Below are 11192 nucleotides of genomic sequence, written 5' to 3' on the forward strand. Positions count from 1 at the left end.
AAATAATCAGCATCAAATGGGTTTTTCTTGGCTGCAGTGTGTTTAAAAAAGTTGTACCAGGGCCATGTTTACCATTGTGTAGTATCCTCTCTTCTTTTAACAACAATCCGTATATTTGTATCGGAACTGAAGAGAACAGTTGGGAGAGGTGTGTTGTCATACTCATGTCTGATACAGAATTTTAGCTGCTCAACAGTCCTGGGTCTTCTTTGTCACATTTTTTTGTTTAATGATGTGTCAATTTGCAACTAAATTTAAAAAATATTCCTCCAGCTGTTTCTTTTAGTAACACATTTCCATCCTCTTTTTTTCGCCCTGTCCCAACATTTTATTCCAAATTACATCTGTTTAAACATTTGATATGTTTTCTGTGTTCTATTGTGAACAACATGTGTTTATGAGATTTACAAATCTGAAAATTCTGGGTTTTATTTTTATTATTATTATTAAGGTTGTATCTGTTTTACTCTTAAAAATGCTGTATTGTATCAAGTATCATTGCCAGAAAATAATAGATTTTGATGGAATTTAAAACCCCTAGACAAAGATATACTGAAATCAAGGTATGGTCATGAAACATCATGTAAATTATAAGAACTGTATATAATATAACTTTAATTTGTGGAAAAACTACATAAGCCCCATTTTTACCAACTTATGCACGGTGTCTTTTTCATACCAGTAATTTATATACAGTAAGTAGTTCAAGTTTCAGTTGCTGCACTATGTTCAATACTACAAAAATTCTAACTACATACATAATGATAAATAGGAAAAGTTCACAGCACCAAAAAGCACCAATACCAAGTGAAATAATTACTCACCTCACAAGTCCTAACTATTTTTCTGTGGGAAAATCAGTCAATGGGAAAGCAGGCTCTTTGAATGAATGACGCTCGTCTATGAGAGACGTTACCATGGCGACAAGACACACGCAGCACGAGCTCCACGCCTAAACAGTTACAGTTACAAAGTTCCCCCTTTTTTTTTTTTGCATTTTCCTTTTAAATACCCCCCATTTTAAAATTTGCAATTGATACTCAATTTGCAAAATAGCTCCATAGAAAAAATAACTAAAAAAGTAGCTTAGATATTACCCACACTGTCTATACTGTCTCATATTGTCTGTATTGTCTGTACTGTCTTGTATAGTCTGTTTTTGTCTTGTCGTGTCTGTTTTGTCATGTATAGGTTTTTATTTATGTCTGTACTTTTGAGAGTAACAAACAGCTGGAACCAAATTCCTTGTGTGTGTCAACACACTTGGCCAATAAACCTGATTCTGATTCTGATTCTGACTTGGGAGGTGAACCAGTCTCAGCAATCAAAAGTGCGCGTGACTTCAGAACATGAGCAAAGTGTCTATTGCATCCGAATGAGCGATACACGACTCCTATAAGGTTTCTCTTTATATCTACATGGGAGAGAGTATTATGTTTTCCATCAACGCATTTATGAACCAATAATGTGATCATGAAAGTTGAAGCTCACGTGCCAATTTTATTATAGAGGAAACCCTACAGCAGTGAGGTTCAGGGCAGGTGATCACTGGAGCGCCAGATTACACGCGCGCGCACACACGCACGCACATACGCGTGCACGTGTGTAAGAACCCCAAAAAGATGAAATTATTAAAATCTTAATAAATTGGTTTTATTTTATTTAATGTTAGACAATCAGTACTTAGGCTCTCGCACGCCCCCTAGCAGCAGAGGTAAATGATTCCTCTCATGCTACCTTTTATTGCAATTTTATCAATTTAGCAAAAAGCCTAAGTATCTTTGACACAGAAATGTGAAATAAGTTACTTAGACTAAGGTGATGACATGCATATAAGAGGTCTACAAACAGCATATTGGTAATATTTACAAATATAGTCACGGGCACGCGCTTATTCCCAGCGCTCAGGGCAGTGTGAATGTGTCAATCTGATTTTGACAATAAAATCGATACGAATCATAAAGTAAAGACATTTCTAACAAAGATAAAAGGGAAAAGGCTTTGATAAAAAAAATAGGAAAGAAAATTCACAATATTACATTTATTTTTTCTATAGGATATAACAGGCGAGGCACTGTCTCATCACAGTCTCATTTCTGTCTCATCTCTGCTTCACGTGCCTCTCTTGACTGCACGTTTCTGTTTATATCTAAACGTAATTACAATGTGTGGTGCCGTGCACTTTTCTTTAGCACAGTAGGCTTGAATAACAATACAACAATTCAGCCTCTCTCTCTCTCTCTCTCTCTCTCTCTTTCTCTTTCCTTTTACATTCATACATCTCATCTCATACATAATACAAAGCAGGCAAAAGCACTAATAACTTTTTTTAAACATCCCAGATCTTACTGTGCAAACTTATGTTCCCAATTGATAATATATGTATATAATTGTATGGCTGAACCTGTGATTTTATGATTCAATTAATGTCCTTCCAAAATTTGATTCAAAGAAAATATATGATTTTTAATCAATGATGATTTTTGCTGAATCTAATTATGTTAGTGGCAGAATAAAACCCTGAAGCACATGGAACACCTATTAATTTTTTTTGTGAAATGCATTTTTCTTTTGTTTATATGCAACAAGCTATAGTTATATAGGTAAAAACACACAATAAGTGGACAGTAAATAAGTGGAAGAAAGCTCTATGAACAGATGAGTCCAAATTTGACATTTTTGTCTCTAACAGAATAACTGTTGTAAGCCTGAGAACAGGAAAGATGTTATCCGACTGCCTCACTTTTTCAGTCACACATGGAGGTCAAAGCTTAGTTGTTTGCAGTTGTTTTGGAGCAGAGAAGGTTCTGGGTGAAGGGAATACAGAACCAACATGGCTACCATTCCGTATTTCAAAGCTGTGCAATTCTGTCTGGACTGCAGCTAATTGGAACCAATTTCACTATACAACAAGACAATGACTCGAAGCATATGTCCAAACTCTGTAAGTGTTATAGAAAGTAAACAGTCAGCTGGAGTGTAAAAAAACCCCTATCCGGATACCAAGAATGTGTAAAACTGTTATGCATGCTAAGGGAGGATTTTTAAATAAAAATAAAGTTTAACATCTGTGCATTTATATTTTTATTAGTCAAAGTAAATGTCCATATTTTTAATTTTATAGTTTGTTTCATATAAACAAAACGAGGCTCAAAATATGCATGTGTCTCTCAAAATCCATTAAATACTAGGTGTTTCTAAACGTTTGACAGGCACTGTATGTTTACAATAAAATATTTGTAATGTGTTTCTGATGGTCAATTGCTCACCGATTCTAAATTGCTCTCAATCTGTCTGCTGTTCTGATTTCTCAAGGAGACTGTAGTAGGATGCAATGTCAATGTCATATTCACTGAAATATGATTCATTATTCATTGATTCAGCTCAGCTAGTTCTGCGATTTACAAGTGGACAATGATTTCACTGATGGCAATATTAGACTAAAAGTTGTGGAACTGAAAGAGCTGGGCTGATTTGAGTGCTGCTGCATTTGACTTAGCCCGTAACAGATAATTCACAGTATGATATCATTTACAATTCGAAGTCGAATTCAGCATAATTTCTACTAGCACCACAATCAGCAGGTTGTTAAACTTCATTGTGGGTAATGTAAACAACTGATAAAGCAAAGTTAAAATAAATAACAAACAAACAGTCTAACACACTGAGTTTAAACAAAAACGTGTAATATATTATAATTAATATCCTTATGGTGGTGATGTGGGACATGAATTGTAATCTAACCTAAACAAGTAATGTCCAAAATGCAATAGTGAAATTTGTTTAAAAAACATATTAGATGTATTTCTTTTTCTCCTGTACTTGGGTTATTTGTTTATAAGACAGTATCTCACAAAAGTGAGTACACCCCTCACATTTCAGCAACCATTTTAGTAACTTCTCAAGGAACAATTCCATATGGAGGGCATCATGTTCTGCTTCAGAATGTCACAGTACATGTTGGAATCCAGTTTTCCATCAATAAATCATAGCTCCTCACTACCAGCAGCACTCATGCAACCCCAGACCATGATTTTACCACCACCAGGCTTGACTGTAGGTAAGACAGAATTTTCTTGGTACTTCTCACCAGGGCGTCACCACACATGCTGAACGCCATCTGTGCCAAATAGGTTTATCTTAGTCTTATTAGACCACAGGACATGGTTCCAGTAATTGAAAGTAATCGACTCTTAGACAGGTTTCTTGTGAGCCAGCTTTAGAAGAGGCTACCTTCTGGGATGACGGCCATGTAAACCCACTTGTTGCAACGTGCGGCATATGGTCTGAAAATGACAAGGGGACGTTCTGAGGGACAACCTCTAAAGCAATGCTGGCAGCACTCATGCGTCTGTTTTTTGAAGCCAGTTTTTGCACCTGGTGCACACCAACGAGGATTAAACCAATCGTATTAAAGCCTTGGCCATCTTTGTGAAAAGAACAATTCTATTTCTCATATTCTCAGAGAGTTCTTTGCCATAAAGGTGCCATGTTAAATATTCAGTGGTCAGTATAAGAGAATTGTACTCAAAGCACCAAATTTTACCTGCTATAATAAAAGATACACAAATTTGTATATTCCTGTCAAGCAGACAAAAACATAAACATGATAAATAGGACATGTGGCTTTGCATAGTTACATGACTTTTGTTGCTAGCTATTTTGACTATAATGGCTGTATGTTGTATTATTTTCAGAAGACAGTAAATCTAGACTGCTATACAAGTTGCACATTGTCTACTTTAAAATATATCCACATTTAATTTCGATAGTATTATTCCTTGAGAAGATATACTAAAATGATTGCTGAAATGTGAGGGGTGTATTCACTTTTGTTAGATACTACATATGCTTCTTTATAGCTAATAAAGGCACAGGAAGTTATTCTAAGATCCTGCTTTCACATTAACCTATTACTGCTCTCTTCCTAATAACTGCACTGCATGTACAATATAACTGACAGTCAGGGATTCACGAACACCAAGTGCTACTTGTCAGCACATTCAGTCTTAATGTGATTTTTGAGCTCCTGAATACAGAGCCTAGGACAGTCACTGAGGCTTTTTTTTTATTTTTATTGAACAGAACATTAATTGCATCCGACTTTATTGATCAGAATTTAAAATCTAACAACTGTTTAAAAAAACGACAACTTTACAACACAGTTTTTGAAATATTGCTTTGAAACTTACTGTAAAAATAACTGCTGTCAGTTGTCAGTGATTTTTTAATGATCACCCATATGAAATTTGGTTTTCATTTTGCATATTAAATAATTCAAATCTATAACAAAAGTTGTTATATTAAAACAAAAGTTAAATAATATTACATGTTTGCATCTTGGACATGTATTTCATCAAAATAAAAGCAATAATAATAAAAAAATAATCTATACAGTAGTACAAAGAAAACAAATTCACAGCAGCTCCCTTGCAAATCTTTTTGAAATTTGGTTTTCAAGAAAATGTCTGTTGCATTGTGGCTTCCATTATGGCCAGCAAACACAAAAAGGTATATGGTAGTGTAAATGATATAGGGAATATTGAACCTTTTAAAGTGAAGGTGACGTGTGTGAAATCTAAACTTCCAGCGTGTTTGGTATATGTATAAATGTTCCTTTAATTATTACATACTTTTCTCAATGTGTTTTCAGTCCGTTCTTCTTTGATGATTTGATATTCCAATGCATGTGCCAGCAATGGGGTACGCAGCACGCAGTTCCATTCAACTTGTACGTTAAAACAACTTGTACAACTTGTGATGCAAATGTTTATTTATTTCTATACATGTATGTTCAAATGACTTTGAGGCCTTTTGTCTGTTTATCATTTACATCAAGCACTTTCGTTTCAATCACATTCAGTATACAGACTGTAATTGCATATTTCCCTCCCAGGCGAACTAAGGCAATAATTCTGAACTTCTTTCAGATCATTATTTTTGATCAGTAAAGCCATAGAGTGCATATAGTCCTAAAGGAAAGTCTCATCACAGAGGGAACCTCTACGGACATAGTATCTCCTCATTTCCGAAGGCTCTCCACCCCCCTCGGATCTGTGCACAATAAGGACTGGGAAAAAGCGGGCGTCCTGATAGTTAGGCGGGCTATTATTAAGTGTTAGTTGGCTAGAGTGCGACCTGCAGCACTGCTCATCCAGGCAGCATCGTTCAGTCAGTGTGCTGCTATGACTCCTCCACAGCCCCACTGTGTGCCTTGACCCATACATCCTGCACAGTGAAAAATGGGAGGTGTCTTGAGACACACATGAATGGAAAGTGTGCCTAGAAAAAATGGAAGAGCAACTAGAGCTGGTGGTGGCCCGGTGCGTTCCTTCAAGCTGGCAGCAACGGTCACAGTCCTGTAGCAATGTGCCATAGCTCTGTGTTAGTGAGTCATCTAAAAGGAAGCGGTTTGACGCTCTGATGTCACCTTGTTCTGGCCGAGAATTCCCCAAGTTCAGCAGCATGGCTTCAGAATAGCTAGGGATAAGCTGACGGTTTGAGCAAATGTGCCATTCCAGCTCAGTGCTGTCTACTGTTTCCCCTCTTGGGATACTGCAACGACTATTCCTTGTAGATGGACGCTCGTCTGAGGATGGGCTCCTGTTGTTGTACTCCAGCCCAAAAAGCTTTTCTACCTGGTAGTGTACATAGGCTGTTCTATACTCTATCCAAACTCGCAGTGGCCAGGATAACATGAGGACGGCAGCCAACCAAAACGCAACCTGAGAAGAGTACCAGGGTAGCTGGTCAGGATCCACATAGACTATAAGGTGTTCTTTGAAATCAACATTTTTCAGCTGCATGCCTTCCCGTGCCTCTATGTAGTCGTCCATGCCCTCAGTTTCTGAGAAGAATCTGGACCGTTGGTTAAGATAGACATTCTCAGGTCCAGGTCCTGCGAAACTAAAGCACTTGGTGAAGCGTAACCTTGTAGCTGGATGACTCTCCAGGCCACGTAGGTCCCGTGAGATGTCCTTCATTCCACAACGGCTGTAATCAAACTCACCTTCCACCATGTGTGTGTTGACACGCTCATGGTAAACCTGCGTAGTGGTGTAGGCGTCTCCATTCCGATAGCGAGTGACTTGCCGTGTCCTTCGTACAAAATGGTAGCCAATGGCTTTCCACCACACGCAAGGCCGAGCTTGACGCATGCGTAGCACCCTTTCATAGACACTGTCCACATTGGCTTTGTACTGGAGCTCACTGCGGGCACGGCAGTGCCAACACTCCATTAAGTAGACTGCGTAGAGCATTAGTAGAAAGGCAAGTGGAATGTAGAAGTATCCGTCAGAGCAGGGGCTGTCGTGATATATCATTGAGCGCCCTCCTCCACCTCGTAGCGAGTTTACAGAGGCGGTCAAGGATGAGGTACTGGAGGAATCAAAGGTCAGTTTGGTGACTTGAGTTAATTGGCACCAGCCCACAGCACCCAGGCAGCTGTACATGAGCAAAGAGAGGAGGAGACAGCGCCAGTGTGTCTCACGGCGCATAGATGCACTCAGTGACTGTTTAACTGGCCTTTGCTGCAGAAACAGAAAACAAGAGAGAAAGGAGGCAGAAGATTCCTTAAGCCACCTAAATCAGGCTTAAGTGTTGTGAATTGAAAAAGCTGCAAGTCAAGGATGGAATCGATTTCTTAGGAAACTCACAGGGCAGAAGTAGATAATCACAGACTCTCTAGGGGTTTGAATCCATTCAGCTAAAAAGCATGTAAAAACTAAGCTAAGCTTGACATGAGGATTGTAGGCAATGCTAGGCCTGGAGTAACTGACAATAATATAGTGAATCACCAATAAGTTTGCAATGGCTATTGAGTATAATGATACAAATTTGTTTTGGAAAATGTGTCTGCAGCTTTAACATAGAAAGAAATTTGCATTGGATTTTGTCTTTTTTTTTTTTTTTTTAATAGTCCAAAGCATATATATAGTCTGAATTTTTTTTTATCTCTGATGTATTCCCTTACCTGTGCTTGCCAAACAGATGACGCTAAAATGATACTAAAAGCTACAAGCAATAGTAACATTAACTAATGACAAAAGATAATAATTGCTGAGCTAGCAAATTCAAATTTGTCATTACACAAAAAATGGTCTAATCTTTAGAAGAAAAGTCTCTCATACTAACTGGCCTATACAATATCTCTCGTCAGGTAGCAGTGCAGCAATTTCATGCAGACTATGAAGTTAACCAGCTGGTAACTTTTGATATATATAAGATCTGACAGGCTTTTAAGGAGCCATCAATTATGAAGGTCCCACATGAAACAAAACACTTTAACATGCATGGAAGTCAGCAAGTCACATGGTCAGTGTGCAAAATACTACTTTACCTCCTTTGCTCAGGGCTGAGTGGTTATGGAACATCACTTATAATCAGAAAACTGTTAAAACATACGGTTTTGACAAAGACTTCCATATTTGTAAGATATATGTGTGCCTCTAATGTACCAAAGTAAATCATAAATTAGACTTTTTACTGCACCTGAAAACTCAATTAACTTTTACTAATAAATCAGGTTAGGCTTGTGTTACAGCCAAATACTCTAGCTATTCATCTAAACTGAAATGTTAATATCCACAGTCATTAATCATTTCTACCTAACAAAAAGGTTTTTGATTGATCCTGAAAGTGGTCAAGTGGCCAAAGGAAATTTCTAAACAAGCCACAAATTTGATATATTAAGAAAATTAGAATTTCTCTTTGTTTTCACATTTTCAAAAATATGTGCAATGATGGATACACTGTAAGTGTATTGGTGTGTAAAACAGGTGCCCACACATCTGGTGCATTTAACATTAAAAAAAGGGCAGCTACAGAGTGTACAAAATGTGGTGATTTGATGTGTGTTTAAATTAGGTTGGTGTAAATGTCTGCAGCATGTGTATCACTGTCAGATCATGCACAAGGTTCTGGCTCTTATCACATTTATATTTTTTTTATATTGAATATCTATATATCTATATATATATTACTTTTACCACTTTTTTTCCACAACATCCGAACACATTATACTTTTTTTTTCTTTCTGTAACAGGATATAGCTTGATGATTTTTTTTCGACCATGACCTGTTCTGCATACATAAGGATGTGTTTTTCTGGGCGTCTGCACACCATGGACAAACATGAATGCACTTAACAGATCCATGCAGAAGCCCTGGTTTTATCATGTTTAGAGTAAATCCTGTTTTCCTTGTAAGTCAGTCTGCATTGTCAGTGTACATGGAAGTAATGTTTGTGAACTTTTTTTTTTCATTTGCATATTAAAATATTTTAAGAGGTCGCTTAAAGACTGCAGTTTGATCTTAGGTGACAGAGAGTGCTGCAAAGGACTAAAATAGGTCTCAGGATCAATGACAATCAATAATGCCGGAATTTATTCTCACAGAGAAGAGAGAGCCTTAAGTATAAAGTCAGAGTCAATACAAAGAATTAACTCAAAATTGTTCTCAACATTTCTGCAAGGCTGTGACCTGTAGAAACAATGCAACAACAACAACAACATAAAAACAAAAACTATCACATGCATTTTAATAGGAAAAGAAGGGATAGGGCGTGCAGGGGTTTCTCACCTCCTCAATGGTATCAAGGCTGGCTGGTGTTTCTGCATCATCACTGGGCCTGTTCAACACTGTCTCCTCCACACTCCTATCAGCTTCCACGTCTGTTGACACCATCCTGACCTGACATTTCAGTCAGCTCGCCTAGACCCTCTGAGACCCTGCTTTCCGCAGGGAAAATAGGTTCTGCGTGCACTGCTGAACAGCACAGGGCGGGAATGGCGGGAAATCAGCCAAGGCGTGCACGGAGATCCCGCTATGGGAGATCTCATTCAGTCAGACAGGGAGGGGGAGAGAAGAAGGAGGGTGCTTTTATCCGACACTCCTGCCTAGGTTCAGGAAATCATTCACTTTCACATACAGCACATTAGTTGAATGAAAATAGAAACCTGTGTGGAAAAGCTCATTTTAAATAACCGAACAAGCAAGTAGAGATAGACTAATAAAATCTTAATAATAAAAGAAATCTTCTTTTATGAGATTGACAATGATATATTGCCTCAAGCATCATGTATCTCATGAGTGAGGGTAGAGTGGAGCGAAAGATTGGCACACAAATTGGTGCAGCATCAGCAGTTGGGTGGGCATTAAACAAAGCTGTCGTGCTGGAGAGAGTGGAGTACAAGGCAAACCTATGAATTTATCAATCTACCTTCCAAAACTCACACCACATGCTCTGGGTGTTAATAAATAGAATAAGGCTGTGAATACAAATTGTAGAAATGAGCTTCCTTTCTCAAGGTGGCTGGTACCAGCCTTAGGTTGTAGTACTATATGGTGAGAAGCTCTGAAATTTAAGGAAAGTCACCACCCTCTGAGTCAGTAGGAGCCAGGAGAAATGTTTCAGGCATCCGTCTAGGATGCCTCCTGGACATTTTTTTGTTTGTTGTCCAACAAAGAGAAGTCCCCAGGAAGACAAAGAGAGAAAAATTCTCTCTTTGGCTTTGGAGCACGAGTATTCCTGTGGAGGAGCGGGAGATGATGCCTGGAGAGAGGAAGGTCTGGGCATCTCTACTTAGACTGATGCAATAACAACCTACAACCAGATAAGAAAAAGATGAATGGATGGATTTACAGGATGAATACAACAACAGTTAGCCATTAAGCTGTCTAGTGTATACCTCAGCCCTGTTACATTTTAATTAGCCATATGATGTTCATTCAATTACTTTAATAGCAATCCTAGTAGTACCCACTAATTCAAAATCACTGTCACATTTCTAGAAATGTGTTACCTTTATAGTCATAGGTCATTCACACAGACTTTCACACATTTTAGTGTTGTGTATAGCTCTAAATTAAAGTTAATAATAACAATTATAGACAGAAATCATTGTAATCAATGTCTTACTGATCCAGTGTCAGAGAGCATTAGATAATTAGCATTATCACAAGCTACATTTTAGTAACTTTTAGTAATATATTGTCGGATAAAATAATTATTTTCCTATGTTAGACATAAATAAATAAACAATCACAGTACATTATATTTCTAAAATTGAGATGAAGACCAGTTATTTAGTCATAAAAACAAATTTATATTAATCCACACAATTTTCTAACCAACCCAATTAAATAGAGTAACATTTGCTAATTAATCATGATTGCAAAAAAATGAAATAAAT

At 37.6% G+C, this 11192-nt stretch overlaps 1 protein-coding gene across 1 annotated transcript; it reads right to left on the reverse strand.

Moving 5' to 3' along the window:
• Window positions 1-5105: 5105 nt before the first annotated feature.
• Window positions 5106-9811, reverse strand: si:dkey-13p1.4 (transmembrane protein 151B). The gene is made up of 2 exons (XM_046855952.1): window positions 9580-9811; window positions 5106-7529 (listed from the first exon to the last, which is right to left on the reverse strand). The coding sequence occupies exons 1-2, from the start codon at window positions 9682-9684 to the stop codon at window positions 5973-5975; spliced, it is 1662 nt and encodes a 553-aa protein (XP_046711908.1). The 5' UTR covers window positions 9685-9811; the 3' UTR covers window positions 5106-5972.
• Window positions 9812-11192: the final 1381 nt, after the last annotated feature.

The sequence above is a fragment of the Silurus meridionalis genome, chromosome 8 (genome assembly GCF_014805685.1).
Source record: "Silurus meridionalis isolate SWU-2019-XX chromosome 8, ASM1480568v1, whole genome shotgun sequence".
In the NCBI taxonomy this organism is placed as follows: Eukaryota; Metazoa; Chordata; class Actinopteri; order Siluriformes; family Siluridae; genus Silurus; species Silurus meridionalis.